This window comes from Malaclemys terrapin, chromosome 4 (assembly GCF_027887155.1).
Source record: "Malaclemys terrapin pileata isolate rMalTer1 chromosome 4, rMalTer1.hap1, whole genome shotgun sequence".
Classification (NCBI taxonomy): Eukaryota; Metazoa; Chordata; order Testudines; family Emydidae; genus Malaclemys; species Malaclemys terrapin.
The window spans coordinates 84,197,008-84,220,312 of NC_071508.1; the positions used below are offsets into that span (position 1 = coordinate 84,197,008).

The window sequence follows — 23,305 nt, forward strand, 5'->3', positions numbered from 1 at the left end:
CTAGGGTCCCTCTAGCCCGCCCGGCGGCCGCGGAGACTCTATGATGAGGAGTATGTGATCTCGCGCGAGCACCGCAGGTCCCACGCGCTGTGTGAGGTAGGAAGGGGCGGGTTCGCGGCTGCGCAGTGAGGGGGAGGCTGGGTGCACGCTGAGGCGGACAGGGAGGTGCTAAACCGAGAGCCCCGGAGCAGAGAGCGGGACCCGGATACCGAGCAGGTAACGCGATCGCCGGAGCCCCCAACCCCGCAGAGCGTATCCCCGCCGACCGGGCCCAGCTCGCGGCGACACTGCGTCGTCCGAGACCAGCAGGCCGGGGGCGGCCCCGCCAGAGGCGGCGTGCGGGGCGCAGTGCGGGGGACGCGGCTCCCGGGAGCCCCCTTCCCCCTCCGCGTCCGGCCTCTGTCCCGAGCGCTGCGGGCGGCGCTGGCTGCTCTGTAGGCCGGCGTAGGGGCTGGCGGCGGGGCGCCCGGGAGCCCGGCTGTAGATTTCTTTGCACCGCCGCTGTGGGTGTTGTCCCTGCGCAGACTAGCGAGATTCACTAGTGTGTCAAGAGAGATTTTTAGACTAAATGTTTTGCCAAATTAAGATGCCTCGTCAGCTTTAGGCTCTTTGCCTTTCTTTCTCCTGTCTCTGGATAGTCTTGCTCGTTGATCCTCTGCTGGCTTATTCCTTTACATGTTTCCTCCTTCCTCAAGGGAGGTCGTGAGTGGCAGCATGGTCACGGATATAGCTGGGTCCTGACCCATGGATAGCTTTCAGGATCAGGACCAAAGCTTTGAACTTACAGTTGAAACAGAGTGAGAGCTACTGGTTACGAGCACAGGCCTGGTGTACTCACAGAGGCTTGGCCTGCTGCATTCTGCGTGGTCTGAAGCCTCTGCATTAAATATTCAGGCCCAGACACTGAGTTATGGTCATCTAGTTTTGAGGTGGCAAACGTGGATCTTCATACAGGAAGAAGGAGCAAAGTTTCCTAGCAAACTAGAGGTAGTAGAAGGCATTTTATTTTCCAGTGATGCCATCTAGGTTTAGCGAGGATTCCAGTGGGGTCTTGGGGCTTCGCTCCATGCTGCTGCTGATGATGATTGCCTTCAAGGGAAGGAGAGGAAAGAGTCCAATCTGGTTCTTAGTATTTCTCTCTCTGATCAGCATGATCTTGCCTTACTTAGGCTTTCTTTGAGCCAGCTGTTCTTTGTCTAGGGCCTCATCAGATCTGGGCCAGTTAGTGTGATCCTCTGCATTGACATCTCCTTTGGAGACTTGTGCTCTGACCCCCCAAAAGTGCCCCTTTTAAGATGTTTTTAGAGGGTCTTCCAAGGACTCTGCACTGAGCCTGGAATGTTCCCCTGTGGGATATGGAGATGCACTACATTGTCCAGAATCCTCCTCCTTGACCTGTAATGCAAAACCTTAATTCCAGCCTCCTACTTTCCCTACACCATTTTATGTGTTGCCCAGTAAGCTGGACTCCAGACGTTTTCCCTGCATATATGCTAGTGTTATTAAAGTCTGAGTTATGATTTTGTGTCACTTTGTAAATCGGGTGAATGCAGGGAGAGTAATTTGTATCTCTGTCCTTTTGAAATCTCCTATCTGTGGTGAGGTATGGCGTTTCATAGATAATGTGATGCTTGGGTGACAAGCTCAGAGCAGACTTCTCTCTTCAACATGGTATTTCCTTACTTTCAAGGTTTTGGGTGGTTGGACAGGTTGAACCCTGGAACAACCTTAACAGTTTTTTGATGGTTTTGTTTTTCATATTATTCTCCTAACATAGATATCAATTTTTAATGGAAGAGCCAAAACCCTTTTGGTTGGACATTTCCTGACCAGATAGGTAAATGGCTTGATATAGTTTAATATTAAAATTGTTAATAATTTCTAAGGCTTAATGAGTACTACTAATACTTAAGCATAAGTTCTACATGCCAAAGTTTATGAAATCATGAGCTAGTTGGGGCACAATTTCAAATTGTGGACAAACAGGGAAACATTTCTCTTCATCCTCCACCTGCAGTTGAAATCTCAATATTTGCCACAATAGTGGATTAGTGGTGGCCAGTGCAGTGAGATGAATAACAATCTCTGCTATTTTTACTCAAATCACAGCATGCCTGGACTAAGTTGTAGATTCTACCAGCATAAATTTCCAGAAGTGGAAGATGTAGTGATGGTCAACGTTCGATCCATTGCTGAAATGGGAGCTTATGTCAGCCTACTGGAATACAACAACATTGAAGGAATGATTCTTCTTAGTGAACTATCCAGGAGACGTATCCGCTCCATAAACAAACTCATCCGCATAGGCAGGAATGAGTGTGTTGTGGTCATAAGAGTCGACAAAGAGAAAGGTATGTTTGGAAAGTAGGTGGAATGACACTTAAGATTGTAATTGTAAAAAGTAATGCTGTTAAACCTGGGACCCTAGCTACTCTTTGAGTTTATAATTGGCTTTTTTAAATATACAGTGGCACAAAGTAGGGCCTGATCCTGCAAACTGCTGTCCTTGTGAGTTATCCTTACTCAGTCAAGTAGTCCTGTTGGCTTCAGAGGGCCTGCATATAGGAGTGAGGAGAAGTCCTGTCAAGGAGGATTTGCAGGATCAGGCCTTAAGACTTCTAAAGTTCATGCTTTGTCAACAAACCATAGTGAAATGGCATTTTCTTTTGAAAGCTCAGTAGTGCTTCTGCTTGATGATATTGAGTGAGGAAAACTGTGACCATCGATACTACTGGTGCAGTGAGAATAAACATAAATAATGAACAATTTTCTCATTCAGACCACACAGTCCATCTTGTGCACTAAATAAGGCAAAGGCAATGTGTACTTAATATTATATGATCATGTAATTAGACTGCATCATATAATGCATACACACGGGTAGAGGTAAGGTTGCATAGGCAACCTTAACTTTGGTATTTCCTGACTTTTGAATAATTAGCATTACAACTTGAAAGTTCTTTTAATGCATTTGGTATAGGATACAGCATACAAGCTGTCCACTGAGTATTTTCAGACAGTGCCACATCTGTATTCTGACCTAAGTAGTTAATGAAACATACAAGCGTCCTCTTTTAGAAACATGAAAATACAGTTGTTTCATTTGTATAGTCCAAGGGTGGCCAAACTTACTGACGCTCTGCACCATATACGACAATCTTCAGAAGTTCGAGAGTCGGGGCACACCTGCTGGGGCTTGGGGCTTCAGCCCCACTCCTGCTGAAGCCCCGAGCTCTGGCAGGCACACCCTGTGGGCTGAAGCTCCAGGACACTTCTTCCCCACCATCCCGCTGCAAAGCAGAGGTCCTGTGTTCTCTTCTTCCCCTCACCCCAAGTCTGGTAGGGAGAGTGGGGGGTTTCCACAAGCTGCACTTTAATTGTAAAAGAGCCGCATGTGGCTCGTAAGCCACAGTTTGGCCACCCTGGTATAGTCTTTCATATAAAATATACCGTATATACTCGTTCATAAGCCGAATTTTTTTTAGTAAAAAAGGGAAGCACCAGAGAAGGGGCTCAGCATATGAACGGGTAGCGAGAGGGAGAGGTGGGACACAGCCTCTCCCCCCAACAGAGGGAGCAAGGAGAGGCAGCAGAGCCAGAAGGGAAGACACGGGGCCAGAGTCTCTCCACTTCTGGCCACACTGCTCTCCCCCCAGCCTCCGAAGCAGCTGTAGCTCCGGTGCTGGCAGGCTGCAGCTGTGTCGCTCGGCCCCACCCCCCAGAGCAGGCTGTGGCCGTGCCGCCCGTCCCAGCCCCCTGGAACATGCTGCGGCTGCGCCGCTTGCTCTGGCCCGCCGGAGTAGGCTACGGCCACGTGCCCAGCCTGCCGGAGCAGCTCCAGCCAGGCCAGAGACATCCTCCCCTGGTCCCAGATAAGGTGAGAAGGAATGGGATGGGGAGAGAATGGGGGTCCTGTGCTATGGGTGGGGTCATGTGGGGGGTGGTCACAGGGGTTCCTTTCCTGACCCCCAGCTTCTCCCCCTCAAAACATTTCCCCACCAGTTGCTGTCCCAGCCCATCAGGGTAAGCAGCTGGCGCACAAGGACACTTTATTTATTTCTAGTGTCCGCAGGCACGGAGGTAAACCTAAGTAAACAAACCATCTCGGCCCACCAGCAGGGTCGGCTTACGAATGGGTCATAAAAATGTTCCGTTTTTGCTTATCCATCGGGGGGGGGAATCGGCTTATAAACGAACCAGCTTATGATCAAGTATATACGGTATTCCTAAAATACTTATCAGAATTGAATCACAGATAACAGCAGAGAGAGAAATTGAGAGGGTTAATAAGGGAGAGGAAACATTTTCAGATGAGATTTGAAACGAGTTGGAGAGATGCAGAAAGTCTGTTCCAGATGAGAGAAGCTGCACTGAAGGATACTTTTTACCTTTACAGATTTCATCCTCCTTTTAACAAACTCTCTTGGGATCATCTGTGTCCCTTATTGAACCCTGAGAGGAACTCCTAAAATGGACTAGTTGGGATGCCATTTGGAACCCATCGGTGCTGCTACTTAATCAGACAGGATTAAGCAATGGAAGACATACCTACCTGTAGTATCTGAGCATGCTGTGCTCTCATTTCTTACATAGATATGATCAAGGAACTGCAACAGAAATTGACCCCAGATCTTGGCTATCATACTGTAGAGCCTTACACATCTAAACTACCAAGAATGCCAACTTCAAATGGTTTCTTGTGAAATGCCACCAAAAATATCCCTTTTATTTAATTTTCTGTGTGCCGGCGTTGTTGTCACTAAGAATGTGCACAGCTCTTGGAAGAGTAGTGGCTAGTTAATCGCTGAAGTAGAGCATAAGGAGAAACTTGTACTAAATTTTGGGGCAAATGCTCTTAAATGGAAGCAGTATTTAAAGAATGTTGGTGACGTGAAAGGTAGCTGTTTTAAGTTAATTTACAATCAGAAAACAAATTTTAATATGCTAAAACAGGTTCACTCTTCATGTTGTTCATCTCTGATTAAATGATTCTGGAAATTCTGCTTTGCTTGTAACTGATCTCAGTGGCTGATGTGTAAGGCATGGAGAGAAGGCAAAGGGCGAGCCCTGATCCAAAAGCAAAGTATATTGCTAGCTTTTTCCTTGAAATAGTAAAAACTTTCAGATGTGGTGGTGAGGATTGGCATTTGTCACTAACGTAAGTGAAGTGTTTGTACTCTGAACACTGAAGTACACTGAAATTGAATCTTTCAAAATGTTTTGCCTCCTGTTAGGTTACATTGACTTGTCAAAGCGAAGAGTTTCCCCAGAGGAGGCAATCAAATGTGAAGACAAATTCACCAAATCAAAAACTGTAAGTTGTTGTCTGCACTTTGTTACTTTGCTGCCTTCCAACCACGTACATTGTCAACTAGCTCCATGCCAAGAAAACCACAGAGAGCTGAACTGTTGTGAAAATGAAATGCTGTTCTAGTTCCTTTAACACACTTCGAAATATATGGCTGGGGTTTAGACTGGGAGCTGGGACTCCTGGGTTCTCTTTCCACCTCCGTCACTGACTGACACATGTTGTTTAATATAACACTCCTCAAATGGGTATAAATAATATCCCCCTCATACAGGTGCAGTATAGGGTAATGTTGATACTTTAAGATACTTAATAATTGCATAGGGTTTAGTATATAATTGCCCTATGCAATGCCGGGTAGGGAAAATCATACGGTGTCAGCACCCTAAAGCTTTCAATTTATAACTCTTTAGAATTGCTGCCTTTTATTTGAACGTTCTTTACTCTATTTGTATTGCAGTAGCACCTGGAGGCTCCAACAAAGGCTCCGTTGTGCACTGTACGAACCCATAGTAAGGGGGGTTAATCCCTGTGCCGAAGAGGTTACAATTTAAATAATATTCTTCACTGAGGTTCTTCATCCCCTCCCTTTTTTTGTTTGTCCTAGGTTTACAGTATCCTTCGCCATGTTGCTGAGGTGTTGGAATACACCAAGGATGAGCAGCTGGAGAGTCTGTTCCAGAGAACTGCCTGGGTATTTGATGACAAGTACAAAAGACCAGGATATGGTGCTTATGATGCATTCAAGCATGCAGTCTCGTAAGGGCACCTTTTTACTCTTATTGTTTTAGTTCCATAGCTGCAGACAAGTGTTTCTCAGAATAGAGCCATCAAAATTTTCCTCTTAGCCCATTGGACAGCTGGCAACATTTGTCTTACACTCGTCAAATAAGTCTCACAATTCCCAATTTTTGTCTACCACATGCTTGTTTTAGATAACATCTGTTTCAGGCAGCACCAACATGGTGCTCTCATCGGAGCTCTTTAACATTGGGAACTAGATTCCAAGGATTCTGCCGTATTCTCCCTCGGGTGTGTCACTTTGCACAGGCCTGTTTTTAAAAGTAATTGGCTTTAGTATGGAGAATTTATTGAGGAACTCTCTGAGTAAGGTGTTTGAACACAGAATGGGTTTATAAGTGCTGCCAGTCTGGAGGAAACATGGCATCATTAAGGAGCCTTGCAATACTTTTCACACACACACAAAAAAGTAAAGGGTTTAGCCTTTGTGTCTTTGTCAGTTTCCAGCTCACTTAAATCAAGCCCCTCATTAACTTGTTTTCTTCTGTGGTCATTGCTAGGGCCCTACCAAATTCACAGCCATGAAAAACGTGTCACGGACTGTGAAATCCAGTCTTTTGTGTGCTTTTATCCTATACTGTACGGATTTCACAGGGGAGACCAGCGTTTCTCAAATTGGGGGTCCTGACCCAAAGGGGAGTGGGGGGTGCGGGGGGAGTCCACAGTATTGCTACGCTTACTTCTGCACTGCCTTCAGAGCTGGGTGGCCAGAGAGCGGCAGCTATTGGCCGGGCGCCCAGCTCTGCAGGCAGCAGCGGAGAAGTAAGGGTAGCAGTACCATACCATGCCATCTTTACTTCTGCGCTGCTGGTGGTGGTGGCTCTGCCTTCAGATCTGGGCTCTCAGCCAGCAGCCACCATGCCAGCTTCTCCACTCTGAAAGCAGTGCCGCCACCAGCAGCAGTGCAGAAATAAGGGAAGCAGTACCGCAAACCCCCCTACAATAACCTTGCGACACCCCTCCCTCACCCCACCCCTACAATTACAGCAACATGAAATTTCAGATTTAAATAGCATTGTAAATTCATGATTTCAGCTATGTGAATTTGGTAGGGCCCCTATAGTGGGTGCAAATCTTTTTTTTTTTTTTTTTTTTTTTTTTAATGACTTTCAGAAGCTACGTATGCCAGATTGTTCCCTGATGCATCAACTAGATCTTGTTTCACTTGTCTCCAAATTAGGTGTTCCCAAGTATATGCCTGTATTACAGAAACACAAGTGTATTGAGGTTGATCTGTTTGAAGTAGATGTTGCTTACCTCTAAGGCTGTGCTTCTCGACCTTTTTGATACCAGGGACTGGCTTGCTGCCTTCCTAAACTTTATCAGGGATATCTCCGGGACAGCACTGGTCCATGGGACGGTTATTGAGAAACACTCATCTAAGGGATTGGAAGCAGAAGCTGTGCATCAGTTGAAATAGTTTGTACTGAGATACAGGCCATTCACTTACAAACTGATTTGTTAAGACATGCAGTTCCTCTTAATAGTGCCTTCATAAAAGACTCAATTGGCAAACCAAAATTGGATTTCTCATAAAATATTTCCCCCTCTTCTTTCTTCCCATTCTAAAATACAAAATCTAGAAAAGTGTAACTTCAGTCCACCACTAGGTGTCAGTGACTGGTTATTTCAATCTGTGCATGTTTTCTTATGTTCACCTGGAGATTCAGGGCTTTTATTACTGGTTTTGAATACTCTTTAAATTGTATTTGTATATTGTGTTTTGAGATAACTTGAAGTATTGTGAATTGGATTAGCAAGGCTTTTGGGTGGTATTTAACATATGTCTCCCATGGAGAAAGAGTTTTAGTTTAATGAAGGGAAGCTCACTGATTAATGGACCATCAGGGCACATTGCTCCAAAAGGAACCCCAAAGCTCACTGTCATACTGTGAGAAACACTGTAGTATTGACCTGGAGCCCTTTATATAACTAGGGCTATTTTGAGGATTAAACCTGGAAAACTCACTGGTCAAATCTAATTTTCAGAATTAGGGTTAGGGGAACCCGCTCCACAACTTTTTTAAAGGGTTATAAGAAAAAATTGTATCTGAGAAGTCAGTATGTAATCATGTAATCAATCTTAATACATATGTGGAAAGGCCAGAGTTAAGATTCCACAGGCAAACTTGATGCTTTCAGATTTTTTGAGAGCTTGTGCAACCAAAATGCATAATTGAATATATATTCCAAAGAAACTACATTGAAAGCAAACGAAGGAACAACAGTAATTGGTATCGGTATGTGCACTAGGTGCAGTAAGCATTCTCATCAACTGTAGTCTTAAATCTTAACCTTTGCACTGTTCACGTGTATAAACTCAAATTTTGGTTTACATTTTCAAGGGCAGAACATATAATCGATTTGATTTTTTTCTCTTCTGATTACTGAAAAGTGATTGGCTTTGGCATCATATCTTTCTTGGTGCGTACAAGGACAAATTAACCCTCAAAACAAATGCATCATTTACACAATAGCATACCCAGGGCCAGATTTTTAAAGGTATTTAGACACCTAAAGATGCAGATTGGTGCCTAGGTGCTTTTGAAAATCCCAGTAGGTGCCTATCTGTATCTTTAAGCATCTAAATAACTTAATTCTGCCCCCCAAGTGTCTGCTCATTAAAGGGCCTTTTGAATTTTGTGGAAGTCTTAATTGGAGTATGTGCAGGATCAGGCTGTAAGTTAGGAGACTGGATATTCAGACTTGACAAGGGCACCATATTCCCCCATATAAATTCATATGTTTCAGGATCTAAACAGTATGACATAAAATCTGTTGGTTATAGTTTGATCATGTATGCCCTTATGCTATATTTCTGCATGTAAAATCAATAAAGATTTCATCATAAGATGTTCAAAATTAAGTCTGTTATGCAAAGCATTCTGGTTAATACATCCTAGCTAGTGGTGTTACAGGTGGGGCTCGTGTTGCATTTCAGAGAACCATGATTTGTTTTTGGTTTGACTAATCAGGGCTTGCAAAGGGAGCTATCAGGATGTTGGCTTCCTAGGCAATAGAGGATGACTTGCTCAGGAGATTGCTCTTATGCAGCAGTGAAATAACAAGGGGGTTGTCTGATGGGGAAAACTTGTCTGTGAAGAGCTTATCCGTTATTATTAGTTACATGATTATGTATTTGCCCTAGTTGTGGAGCAGGCCACCATTGTGCTAGGTGCTGTACAAAAAAAAGACTGTTCCTGCCCCAAGGAGCTTACAATCTAAGTGGGCTATGCTGTTCATTTTAGCAGTGTGCTGAATGGAAGCAAAGCAGCACTAAAGGGAAATGCTACCACTTGTTACACCTCACCCCTGTCTAGGTCAGCAACAGCAATTGTACCCCGGAGCTCTGGATCTTAAAGTATCAACTCTACTGCCTGAGCTAAAAAGACCCATGTCTGTTAGCCAAGTGTGGTGCAGCTACCACTAGAGGGAGTCAAAGCGCCATAATGAGTGGGTGTGGGCTACGTAGTCTTATTTTCTCTTTCATTTATAGAGTAGTATTTGCCCCTCACCAAAACATTAAGGTATTTGATTAAGCCATTATTTTAAATCTCTATGTCAGGGTTTCTCTTTCACATGAGCATAGCTTCCTTTGCATAAGGGATGGAGTATGAGCTCCATATAGCTGGCTGCATTTTTCACTGCAAATATAATGTACATTTGATGCCAGACAGAAGTTATTCCCTCCTTTTAATTAAAATGAGTTTGTCATGCAGTCTTATTTCCTCCACATAACTTGAATGAAAGGCCGAGGTAACTGTGCTCCTCCCTTACCAAGAAATATGTCCACAGCGAAGGTATTTTTAAATGGATGCCTTTATTTCTCTCCATTGTTTAAATGGTTTCTTAATGAAGCTTCCCCTTTCTCTTTGCACAGCAGATCACTTTGTCATTATACATAACACTATAGGAGTGGTACTACATGTTAATACTGCTGCTTGTGTCTCATCTTGTCCTTGTTTGTACAGTTTATAGATCACTAACATTATGTTTAACATTGCTTTGTTTGACTCAGAGACCCTGCAATTCTGGATGGACTAGATTTGACAGAAGATGAGAGACGTGTGCTGATTGACAACATAAATAGACGTCTGACACCACAGGCGGTCAAAATCCGAGCTGGTGAGTCCTGAATGGACAATAAGTTGAAACCCAGAGCCCCTATACACAACACAGTCACTGAAATCAAGTTACCAAGCACAATGTAAAATTATAAACCTAATTAAAATAATTACTACCTCTCAGTGACAATATTTGAATGAAATTGCTGTTTCAGAATTGGCTATCCTTGAATAAAATGCCTTTCAGATTACTGTCTGTGTCCTCCTACCTCTAAATCCCATGGTACTTTGTATATTTTTTGGAGGAGAGATTGTGGCTCAGGTAGGCTGAAATGACACTAACAGTGGATTACCTACCAGTCCAATCTAAGAAACATTGCTCTCCTCCCTTAAGTATTCCATAGGCTTCTTTCTGATATTTGAACGTTTGTATTGCTAATCACAGAATCCTCTTCTCTGAAAGCAGCTTCTTGATAAGTAATCCAGTCCATCTCCTTGAACTGGCACAAGACTGATTAAAATATTCATCAACTGTTATTGATTACACCTTTGAACCTGTCTAGTGATGATGATTTTACAATGTCCCTTGATGGCATCTCCTGTTACCCAAAATGTTAGTTTCTCTGACTGCATGTTAAGCTCATTGCTGCTTGTTATGCCTTCCCTGACAGGTTGGTTGAGCCCAGTGTGCTCTGCTAAAAGCATTAATCTGGCTGTTCAGCCATATAATTGAACAAGCCACAAGCACAGTTACCAACTAAACAAATGTCAGGCTGTCACAAAGGGGTAGAAAATGCCTCTAGTAAAGCATTCTAGGGCAATCAGCGTTATGTTTTTTTATTGTTTTGGTTGGGGTGGAGAGAATAAGCCATATCTGGGTTTAGGGAGGTGAAGGGAATAAGCCATATCTGGTTTAGGGAGGTGAAGGGGATGGCTCAAAGTGCGGGGGAGTGAAACTGTTTGTGCTAATACCTAAGGCTGTTACTTCATTGCACCATATGAATTAAAATTAAGATTTTACATAGATGCATAGATTTTGATTTCCAAATCCTGTTTATATACTGAATTAAATCACCAGAACAAAAGCTCTTTGATTAGAGTCTCATAAAATGACTTAGAATGAATGTTCCCTCATTTAGTTTCGATAGCCTGTTGTGTTATTTTGACAGTCCTAAGTTGGATTTGAACTCTTTGTTTTGTAATAAAATAAGGAATTTTCCTGTGGGCTTTTAGAGGTTAGTCTGAGGCTGACTAAGATATTTACTTTGTTATCCAAATTTAATTGCAACCACTAAAAATGGTGGGGTATTGTGAATCACCTGGGTGAGAGACTAATCTACAAATGACTGCTTTGTGCAGCAATTATTTATGGATATAGACATACAAAAACCTTTGTCTGGTGACTAATCAGGTAATAATTAGCAAATATGAGTTTCATGGTTCTGAGTCCTCTTCAAACAGACAATACAAAAAAAACAAAACATGGTAATCATTTCTACTGTAAACTAATACGATAGTATGAAAACTCCCAGTACTGCTGGGGAGGGGCCTCAGACATTAATGTTGGCAGAATTTCTTGGTTTTGAGGTGACATTTCCTTTAGTTTGAACTTTTTTGACAGTGCCTTCATTTTTGCAATCTTCTGTTATCACTTTTTTATATTTTGAAGTTGCATCTAAGTCTCTTTCCTCTATATGAAATGAAGTTACTGACTTAATTTGGTAGTTCTTTTATTAATTATTCAGTATCTTATCATTTCAAAGCACTCTATAAAGACTGTTAATCATCAAAGAACTCTTATGAGTTATGTAAGTATTTTCATCATTTTATAGATAGGGAAACTGCAACATTCCTGGGCATCCCATTTTCAAAGGGTACTGAAGCTGTCCTGAGAGCTGACTAGTAATGATTAATTTTTTTAAAAATAGTTTTCCTTGAAAGAATTGTACCGTGTTTTATAATGTAGTATTCTTTGCATTAATTGTGTTTCTTTGTCTTAGACATTGAAGTTGCCTGTTATGGTTATGAAGGCATTGATGCAGTGAAAGAAGCTCTGAGAGCTGGCTTGAACTGTTCCACGGAGAACATGCCAATTAAAGTAAGTGACTCTGACCTATGTCAGGTGACGGTGCCAGGAAGTAGTTGAATGTCTTATCAAGGTGCCTATTTATCATGTGCATTTCTCACCCTCTTCCCAGCTAGGTGGACAAGTCATTCCTTTGTCTCTGAAGGGACCTCACAGAGTCCATTCTATTAAATTAGCTGACAGGGATAACCAAGGCAGGCCATGTTCTAGATAAAACCCTGTTTCTTAACACTTGCTGTTCCTGGATATATACCTGCAGTATTTATTTCCAAGGACCAGCTTGGGAAATGAGGGGATACTTTTAGCTCCAGTGTGTTTGGGTTCTCATGCTGAATTTCGCACAGTCTTCTGCCCGAAAAGTTTTAGTATACTGGATGCATTCATGGATAATCATTTTCCAAAGACCCTGAACCACCTTTTATCTTCTGGGAGCAGCTAGAATGTCTTTTAACAGAGCAAGTAAACTCCACCTACCTAATCTACTCAGAAAAGTATGCAGTCATTGCCTCAGCATTTCAAACATCAGTTGTTTGGAAAAAGTATATGATGTGCTACTTTGTCACTCTGTTCTTCCATTTGTCCATTTCTAAAATAAGGATAATACCCACTTTGACAAATTCCCTAATGGAAGGCACTATATAAAAATTACTATTCTAATGATGAATATAAAGAAGTAGACAGGGCTGTACATTCTCCTATATGCTTCTAAAACCAAAAGCTTAGTTGTTTTATCATAAGTGGTTCATGCCGCTTGAGAAATAATGGATACATGTTCTTTGCACTGTGGTATATGTCAATCCTTTTTTAAAAGGGCAGTGTTGGTCGCTTCACTTTTTGTTGTCTGTTTCTTTATCATTGAATCTGCCTTTTTTCTTCAATTTTTATAGATTAATCTGATAGCTCCTCCTCGTTATGTGATGACCACCACAACGTTGGAGAGAACTGAAGGCCTCTCTGTTCTGAACCAAGCCATGGCTGTCATTAAAGAAAAGATTGAGGAGAAGAGAGGAGTCTTCAATGTGCAGATGGAGGTGAGAACTGTTTCTGTATTAAAATGCACCTTTTTTCCTAACTATTTTAGAGCGGAGGAAGAAATCTCAGTGGAAAACTACCATTACCAAAAAATAAGTGGTACCTTCTTTGAATTGAACAAATATTGTTTCTGCTTAAACATAAACTGTCAGTAACAAATTTTATTTAGCAAAAATACTTCCCTATGTTCCTGATAAATTTTGTTTATAAAAATTCAGATTTTTAGAAACTTTTTAAATGCTAGGTGGTTTGTTTAATTTTTTTGCTATTCCAGTCAGACCAGGTTTTCTTTGCACTAACACGCTAGTGTTTGTTTCCAGTACTGCAGGGAATATTGAAACCATAAAAAGTCACAAAATCATATTGAGTAGTAATATTTTTGTTTTTCATAGTGTAAATTTGAATCAGTTTGATCTCTTGCTATGCATTTAGGATGAGTACCAATAGAATAATTTGGTTTATTTTCTTTCCCATCTGTGATATTTTGCACAAAATATAAAAGAGGTTAAAGAAAACCAAATGTTAATGGTATCTGTGTGTCCTGTCTTTCAGCCCAAGGTGGTTACTGACACAGATGAGACTGAGCTTGCAAGGCAACTGGAAAGGCTGGAGAGGGAAAATGCTGAGGTGGATGGCGATGATGATGCTGAGGAAATGGAAGCTAAAGCTGAAGACTAAATTTCCTGGGATGAGTACCAGTTAAGGAGAATATATGATAAATTAGACACCCAGATACAAACACCCTGGACTGAAAGTTTCCAGTATCAAAAACTCCAAAAGCAGATACTTTCTTAAAATATTTGAATGTTTTAAATAGACCAAAATGTGGAATCCTCTCTTAAACAGCATTTGGTCTTGTATAGAACTTGCGCAAATTGAGTTCTTCAAACGGAAGATATCTACTTTCACTGTAGACTCAAATCCAGTGGCCCAGGGAGGGATCATAGACCTTTGCTTAACATTTTCATATCTAACCACTCCAGATTGGCAACTGTTTCAGGTCAGTGCCTCTGTCAGTGAGGTTTCCTGGGAGCACCAAAACCGAGCGAGCCTAACACTTCTACACAGAATGTATTCAAGCAAATATTCAATAAATTTCTGGGATATTTAACTTCAGGCGGCTTTTTTCTTGTCACATGTTCTATAGTATTATGAAGGGGGCAGTGAAACTTCAGTTTTCTTTTGGAATGGAAGCAGTTATATATAAAATCTCCTTGGTTTAAAAGAAATCCACATATTTTTCTTAATACATTTTATAAATGCAAACTTTACTCAATGGATGATGTTTCCTTTGCTTTTGTCTGTATAGGTTGTTTTAGAGAATGGAAACTTTGAACAGAGCTTGTTACCATTTCAATAAATATAGTTAATGAAGAAAAGATATATAGTTGCACTTTGCTCCTAGAGGTGTACATACTAGAATGACACAACACATAGCTGCTGGCATCTTCCTTTGCTCATACTTTTAAGATTTACTGGGTTGTCCCTGAGTGGATGCTGCCACATAAAAACCTTGAGCTGAGAGGAACTTTGCAGTGATCACTGAAATGTGAGCCCCAAATCTGGTGCACACTAAAAGTGACCATTTTAGATTCTTGGAGGTGGATAATGGAGAAACAAGATTCCCCCACCAAGCAATCTGCAAGACTGCTATGTTATCTTCCTTTTAATTCTCTCTATAGAACCCACCTTGGCCATGATGCCTACAAAACACTTAATAATGTTTAGGTGGCTGGTGTGCGGTGACCACTATCTATTACACCTTATGCACCCCTTGTCTGTTGTATCCATCTATTATTTTTTGTCTTATAAGCTGTTTAATGAGCCAGGGCAGTCTGATTCATATGCGTGTACAGCGCCTAGCAGAATGGGGCCCTGATCTTTGATTGGGCCCTATAGGTACTATATACAAACATTCTCTCTTAGTGTAAATCACCATAGAGCACAGTGAACACAATACACAGGAGTCGTCGGCCAGCAATCGTCCTCCATGTTTCACAGTCTTCTCATGGCCTTGAGAAGTGTGCCATTCCGCATCCCATCCTGAAAGCCACGTCCTCGAACCACACTTGCCATGGGGCCCCGCCCTGCACCTGGCATCAATCCCTACAAAACATGCTCTCCCACATGACCTGTAAACTCAAGTTTTCTTTGTCTGATTCTTTATATCTGGTATCACTCCAGTTATGCTTTGAATTTGGGAAATTACCTCCTCATTACTCATTTGGGAGGTATAGTTAATGAACAGCAATCGCCTACAGCATTTCAGTTTAAAGGCAGAAAACCTCTTAATGTCCTTGTTTCTTAGCATCCATGTCTTGCATGCATTGAGCAAGATGCTGAAGATAAGAGACTGCAGCAGTTTCATTTTAACTTCATGAATATTTTTGCTCCTCCAAATCGGGTGAGTGTTACTAGAGCAGCAATTGCAAGTCCAGTTCTATGTCTGATCTCTAAAAGTTGTTTAGTGTCCCTGGTAGTCATACTACCCAGATATTTGAAGTGCTCAATGCACTCTAATGCCACCTCAAATTTTGGTGGGAAATACCTTTGCCTTTTCAACAGACTTAAATGTCACCATTTTCTTTGTCTTTTTCATGTGATATCTTTAGACCTAGCTTCTCTGCTTCTACTGCTACTCATCTTAGCAAATTTTGCACCTCTTCTTGTGACAATCCAAAATACAAATAAGTGCCATTGCAACATGGGAGGGAAAGGAATGCAGAAGGGATTCATATGGTGAACAGATGTATTGCAGTACATGCTTGAGTACCAATAGGGGAAGTTGGCACACACAACCCTGATGAAATTAAAAAAAAAAAGGAAAGTCCAATGATCAAGCTTTGTGGAATTGTTCATTTAAAAAATGTTACAAGGGTGTATGCCTTCATTAAAATGTACAACAAAGAGAATTTGCAGTTTCTTATTCATGATACCTTTAAGTCACTTGGGTTGTCTTCTAGAAAGTTAGTGACAGCCGCGTCAAGATGTGAAGTCCTGTGTATATATAGCAGGCTGCTCCTCCCTGATAATCTAAATTCCCTCTTTATCAGGCCATTAGAACTCTGTTCCAAGCCTGCCCCACAGAGGGTGGTTTAAAAGAAAACCACACCCAAAAGTAGTGAATTGACTTCCTGGGCTTGGAATATATCTGTATGCTGACAAAAGAATTGTATGTATTGTTTAAAGTATTTTCCTTCTGTCCTGATCTGTGAACCAAATTAAAATACTAAAGTGAGGCACTCAGAAGCAAGCAAACTGGCTACAGTAATTCTAGCTTAAGGAAGAGTTAGAGCTATTTCTGTCTGCCAAAGGGCTACCATCTGTATTAGCTTGAAGGGTTGTGTAGATAGGTTAATGATGTAAGCTTTGTTTCCACCTCTTACAGTCCAGTCTAAAGCTACCTAATTTCAGATCATTCTCTAAATAGAGAGGCTCAGTATACTGATGTACCTAATTGTTTGAGATTATCTGCTGCTCCTTTAGCGATAGCTGAGATTCAAGGACTGGCATCTTCCTGAGCTGATGAGGCCAATATCCGAGCAACCTAAGATGATTGCATTTGAACCACTTACCTGCCCCGCTTTCCCCCCCCCCCCCCCCACACACACACACAGTCCCGACAGATGGAATTAGGCTCTGCTGTTGTTGCTTGAACAAATCCTAGCTAAGAATTTTGAATAAAAGAAAAACCCACCTGATGTTTTTCATTTGTAGTGAAGGCACTAGCTATAGCAAGGTATTATTGATTATGTTGAGAGGTTTGTCAGCTAGTCGTGCATCATGCAGTACACTGCTGGCCGTGGTTTTCAGTATGTAATGGCTGTTTCACAGGGTCACTGCAGTGATGCTCTGGAACTACTCCATATGAAGCCAGCCAGGACTCTGAGGGAGCAGGACTCCTCTCTCTGAGCATACTGGCTTCAGGGCAAGATGGTCACACAGCTTCGACCTTCCTTGGTCTGACCTCAGAGCATTCAGCATCCCCTTCCACACCATGCGCTTCCCGCAGCGAGTCTGCCCAGGCAGGGCTTCTGGGGAAGCCAGATATAAGGGGCCAATGTCAGGGTTTCCTGCCTGCACCCCAACTCTGCAGTCAGACATGACTCTCGGTCAGCATAAAATGGAAGGTTTATTAGTCAACAGGAACACAGCGTAGAACAGAACTTGGCACAGAAATCAGTGACTTTCAGACAAGTCCATTGTGGGGAGTCCTGGGCCAGGCAGCCTGGACTCCCCCTCTTCCAGTCCCCCCAAACAGACTGCCAGCTTCCAGCAACCCGACCTCAGACACCCCCTTTGCGGCTCTTCCTTTTCTTTGTCTCCCTTCCCGGGCAGTCACTTGGTTGATTGCATCCCCCTCCTGGGTCTTGGGTTACAAAGGGCACCGGTCATAGCATATGTGCAGGCAGCTGGAGCAGCTTCACCTCCCACAGAGATCTCAGCCAAAGTCTCACACCCCTATACCCACCACCAAGGTAGTGGTGCAGCACACAGGGAAACTGAGGCACACACATAGTCTAAATAGTAAGACTCACATACAAGATAAGGGAAAATCCTGCCTTCTCACATCTCTCCCCGGGTTGAGACCGAACTGAATGGGGTCATTTTAGCCAGTGGCCTGGGGAAGTTCAGGCCCCCCTCTCTGGGACAAAGATTCAGCTATAACATTTGCACTCCCCTTAACAGAGACCACCTCCATCTCATACTCTGGAGGCACAGAGTCCACCTCAGGAGCTTGACATTGGCCCCTTATATCTGGCACAGCCACGGCAGGGTGAGTGGTCAGTGCATACAGTGAAGTGGCACTCAGATGGATCTGGCTGCAGCCTTTTAAGAGCTCACCCCAGAGCCAGGCATTCCTTCTCTATGGCCGCATAAGCTCTGCTCAGGTACATGATGAGGTATTTCTCCCCCTTTGCATCAGTGTGCTTCGGCACCACACTCAGCCCTGTGTGAACACCATCGGTGAACACCATAAAGGGCTTGTCAAAGTCTGGGTTTCCCAGCACCAGGCCCTTGACCATATCCTCCTTCAGCAGGCAGAGAGTCCTCTGGCACTGCCCGGTCCAGACCAGCTTATCTGGCTTACACTTATCGCACAGCTCAATGATGGGAACTGAGACAGAGCTAAAGTGGGACACAAACATCCAGTAGTGCCCCACCATCCCAATAAAGGCCTGGGCCTGTTTCTTAGTCTGGGGAGCAGGCCAGTCTCTGATCGCCTCCACCTTGGCCAGCTCTGGCTTTAGGCAACCTTTCCCCGCCTTGTGGCTCAGGTATAACACCTCTGCATCCACACCTTGCACTTGCCAGCTTTTACAGTCAGCCCTGCATCTTGGAGGCAACCCAGCCCCCTCTTTACCTGGGACACATGGTCCTCCCAGGTCTGGCTAACAACACAAATATCATCAACATCCGCTAGGGTAAAATCTCCCTCAGTAACTGATCCCCTTGGTGCTGGCAGGTGACGGGCGCCTCCTTGAGGCTGAAAGGTAGGACCAGGGATTTGTATAGCCCCAAAGGGTTGACAAAAGCAGGTTTCAATCTGGCATCTGGATCCAAAGGCACCTGCCAGTAGCCTTTGGTAAGATTCCTGGTCATGGGGGAACAGAGTTCCCTCCCAACTTGTCTAGGATCTCATCAGGCCAGGCATAGGGCGGGCACCAGACATCATGATGGCATTGAGTTTCCAATAGACCACATAGAATCGGATCGACCCACCTTTCCTGGGGACCACAGGAGAGGCCCCGGGGCTGGTGGATGGCTGGATCACCCCTGAAGCTAGCATGTCTCTGACCTCTCCCTCCAGGGCCTGGGCTGTATTCCCAGTTACTCTGAATGAGTAACACCTGATGGGAGGGCTGACTCCCGGCTCCAACTAGTGTATAGCTCAGTTAGTGAGCCCAGGCCAGTTGGAAAGCAGCTGTTGGTATGAATGCAGTGCCTCTCTGATCTCTGCCTGCTGGGCAAGGGGTAGCTGGTCAGCGAGGGGAATTGATTCCAGCAAGGGGCCAGCTATTGTCTCAGGGAAGAGACCCACCAGGGGAATCTTCCCCTTCTCCCCCTGGCCACACACGGCCAGTACCAGCCTTTCGCTGTCACAGTACAGCTCCATCACGTTGACCTGGTACCCTCGGTGGCTGTGAGCCCAGTTGGGCAGTTCCACCACATCATTCTCCTCATTCAGCTGCTTGATGACCTTGAAGGGCCTGTCCCAGGCAGCTTGCAGCTTATTCTTCCTCATTGGGACAAGAACCCTCACCTGGTCCCCAGTGCCATAGGCTGAGTGGTCGTACCAGACCTTCGGCCTCCCTTGGGCCCTGGCTAGTTTCTCCCTGGCTGGACCCATGAGTCAGTACATACTCCACCACTGATTCTCCATTGGGGGAGGCCTTCCCCTCCCATTCGTCCAGGGCCACCTTCTGAAAAGGCTCCTCTATGACAGGCAGGTGTCTCAAGGCTGCTTTACCCTTGTCCCTGGCCTTTTGCACCTCTGGACAAGCCAGCCCTGGTTGGCAGCTGTCCCACCCTGGCAGTGGTTCTCTACACTCATCTGGGGTCTCCGATCCCTATAAAAAGGGAAATAAAAACAACCCAGGAAACTACAGACCAGTTAGTTTAACTTCTGTGCCAGGGAAGATAATGGAACAAGTAATTAAGGAAATCATCTGCAAACACTGGTAAGGTGATAGGGAACAGCCAGCATGGATTTGTGAAGAACAAATCATGTCAAACCAATCTGATAGCTTTCTTTGATAGGATAACGAGCCTTGTGGATAAGGGTAAAGCTATGGATGTGGTATACCTTGACTTTAGTAAGGCATTTGATACGGTCTCGCATGATATTCTTATTGATAAACTAGGCAAATACAATTTAGATGGGGCTACTATAAGGTGGGTGCATAACTGGCTGGATAACCGTACTCAGAGAGTTGTTGTTAATGGTTCCCAATCCTGCTGGAAAGGCATAACGAGTGGGGTACCGCAGGGATCCGTTTTGGGACCGGCTCTGTTCAATATCTTCATCAACGACTTAGATATTGGCATAGAAAGTACGCTTATTAAGTTTGCAGATGATACCAAACTGGGAGGGATTGCAACTCCTTTGGAGGACAGGGTCATAATTCAAAATGATCTGGACAAATTGGAGAAATGGTCTGAGTTAAACAGGATGAAGTTTAACAAAGACAAATGCAAAGTGCTCCACTTAGGAAGAAAAAATCAGTTTCACACATATAGAATGGGAAGAGACTGTCTAGGAAGGAGTACGGCAGAAAGGGATCTAGGGGTTATAGTGGACCACAAGCTAAATATGAGTCAACAGTGTGATGCTGTTGCAAAAAAAGCAAACATGATTCTGGGATGTATTAACAGGTGTGTTGTGAGCAAGACACGAGAAGTCATTCTTCTGCTCTACTCTGCTCTGGTTAGGCCTCAGCTGGAGTATTGTGTCCAGTTCTGGGCACCGCATTTTAAAAAAGATGTGGAGAAATTGGAAAGGGTCCAGAGAAGAGCAACAAGAATGATTAAAGGTCTTGAGAACATGACCTATGAAGGAAGGCTGAAAGAATTGGGTTTGTTTAGTTTGGAAAAGAGAAGACTGAGAGGGGACATGATAGCAGTTTTCAGGTATTTAAAAGGGTGTCATAAGGAGGAGGGAGGAAACTTGTTCACCTTAGCCTCTAAGGATAGAACAAGAAGCAATGGGTTTAAACTGCAGCAAGGGAGGTCTAGGTTGGACATTAGGAAAAAGTTCCTAACTGTCAGGGTGGTTAAACACTGGAATAAATTGCCTAGGGAGGTTGTGGAATCTCCATCTCTGGAGATATTTAAGAGTAGGTTAGATAAATGTCTATCAGGGATGGTCTAGACAGTATTTGGTCCTGCCATGCGGGCAGGGGACTGGACTCGATGACCTCTCGAGATGACTAGAATCTATGAATCCCCTTGGGCTCAGCTTTGCCCCTGCTGTCCCAGTGAGGGCAGGCAGCAAGCCCGCTGCTTTGCTCACAGCATCAGAGCTAGCATGAGCCACCTCCCCCATGTGCAGGAAATATCTCTCTGTTCCACTCAGCTCCAGGGCTCTGGTTACATACAGGCAGCTCCTCCCCCCTGCCAGCCAGGTCATTTGCATTTTCCCTGACTGCTTCAGTCTCTGCCAATTGGTTCCCTGGATTCAAATTCAAATCCTCAACTGTTACAGGAGCAGGGCCTGGATCCCCTGGACAGGTCCTTCTGCCTCTCAGCTCAGCCATTGCCAGTTCATGCTGCTGGTGTCTCTCCTGCTGTTCTGCTTCTTGCCTTCCCTGTCTCTCATGGTCCTCTGACTCCTTCAGTCTCAGCTCCGATTCCATCCGTCTCAGATCCACTGACTGAGAACACGGTGGAGACCCCCTGTTGGTTGAGGATATGGGTCTCCGGGACACTTGGCTGCTCCCAGCTTCTCTCGCAGCCCGAGCTGGGTCAGGAACCAGTGAAGGCCCTGGGGCTGCCTTGCTGCTCCCAGCCTCTCTCGTGCTCCCAGCTGGCTCAGGAACCGGCTCCTCAGAGCAATCCTCCTCTGCCAACTAAGCAATCAGCTGTGCCTTAGTGAGCTTTCCAATGTGCAGCCCTCTGTCTCTGCATAGCTCTACAATGTCCTGTGCCCAAATGGTCACGGACTCACAGGCCTGTGCTCTCTTAGCTCCCTCCGGTCCCTGGGAGGAACCCTGTGACCAGGGTCCCAGTGGGGAGCCAGCTGTGGTCACTCAATTAGGGTGAACTGCAAAGAATGGGGCAGCCAAACATCAAAAAGCTGGGGGATATTCCAATACTTAGATTCACCAAGCCAGCATAAAACAGCTTCTTTATTACCATACTGGTTACTCAGAAGTCCAAACAACACAATTCCATTAAAGTGATCCAGCCTCAGGCCACCATCCAGGTACCCACCTTAAATATGATGAAAATGTTTGTAAATCTGATTTCATCATATAAAAGAAAAACTTCTACCAATCCCAAAGGATTGGACACATTACCTCCCAGGTTATGGAATGTTTCAGATTTTACCAAAATACACGCTACAGCCAATTCTTATTAACTAAACTAAAATTTATTAAAAAACAAAAGGGAGAGAGTATGGTTAAAAGATCAATATACATACAGATGTGTTCAGTTCTTTGAGGTGCAGATTCATAGCAGAGATGGTGAGCTTTGTAATTGCAAAGAGTTCTTTTAGAAATAGTTCATAGGTTATAGTCCAATGTCCAAATCTCATATTCAGAGCATACCAGCATAACTGCGACTCATATCTTGTGACTCAAACTTCCCCCCTTCCAAAGCCTAAGCAGATCTGAAATGACATAATCAGGACCCAAGGATCTTTTATACAATTTCATGTCTTTTGACAAGTTGGAATTCTTCAGGGAACTAAAGGTAATGAGGATGACTTTGAAGAAGATCCATCACCGGTACTTAGCTATATGAATTAACATAAGTCCATTTTCTTGTTCCTCCCACCATTCACAGTACATTTCAAAGAGAGATAAATACTGAGATATCCCGTGTTTACAATTCATTACATGATAGGATGTTCTTTTGACCTCTGAATTATCAGAATACAGCATAGACAGGGACTGTTGATTACATTGTCCACCCTACTCATGCATATATAAATACACAAAAACACAAACATTATCTCCCCACATGTCTTCTGTGGGTTATTTATTTTGCAGGATGTTTAACACTTTCTAGCCATGTGTCACACTCCCAACGTGAGACTGGTGTGGAAGGGTGAAATTAGAGCTCCTGAATACACCTTAAGTACCTTCCAACATTGATATGAGCTTTACATTGAATTCTTTGTAAGGCCAAATTATTGATGCATGCTTTGGTCCCAGCCCAAAATTTAGCCCATACTTTGTGAAATACTTTAGTGATTCCAGGGTTTGGTCTATATGTTAACTTAACATGGCCATTAATGTTCATTAGAGAGCACTTACTCTGGCATTCAGCCATGAAGGCTATGAGATG

The 23,305-nt window shown here is 43.7% G+C and overlaps 1 protein-coding gene across 1 annotated transcript; it reads left to right on the forward strand.

The window, feature by feature from the left end:
* Positions 1 to 114: 114 nt before the first annotated feature.
* EIF2S1 (eukaryotic translation initiation factor 2 subunit alpha) lies at positions 115 to 14,402 on the forward strand. Its single transcript, XM_054026942.1, has 8 exons — positions 115 to 216; positions 2,110 to 2,351; positions 5,235 to 5,314; positions 5,916 to 6,067; positions 10,128 to 10,234; positions 12,174 to 12,271; positions 13,147 to 13,290; positions 13,844 to 14,402. The coding sequence occupies exons 2-8, from the start codon at positions 2,111 to 2,113 to the stop codon at positions 13,967 to 13,969; spliced, it is 948 nt and encodes a 315-aa protein (XP_053882917.1). The 5' UTR covers positions 115 to 216; position 2,110; the 3' UTR covers positions 13,970 to 14,402.
* The last annotated feature ends 8,903 nt before the right edge of the window (positions 14,403 to 23,305 follow it).

Excerpts from the sequence above, each read along its gene's own strand:
- EIF2S1 (XM_054026942.1), top strand. The coding sequence starts at position 2,111 with ATGCCTGGACTAAGTTGTAGATTCTACCAGCATAAATTTCCAGAAGTG. Across the intron at positions 5,315-5,915 it reads AATTCACCAAATCAAAAACT|GTTTACAGTATCCTTCGCCA; the intron begins GTAAGTTGTTGT and ends TGTTTGTCCTAG. Across the intron at positions 12,272-13,146 it reads CGGAGAACATGCCAATTAAA|ATTAATCTGATAGCTCCTCC; the intron begins GTAAGTGACTCT and ends CAATTTTTATAG.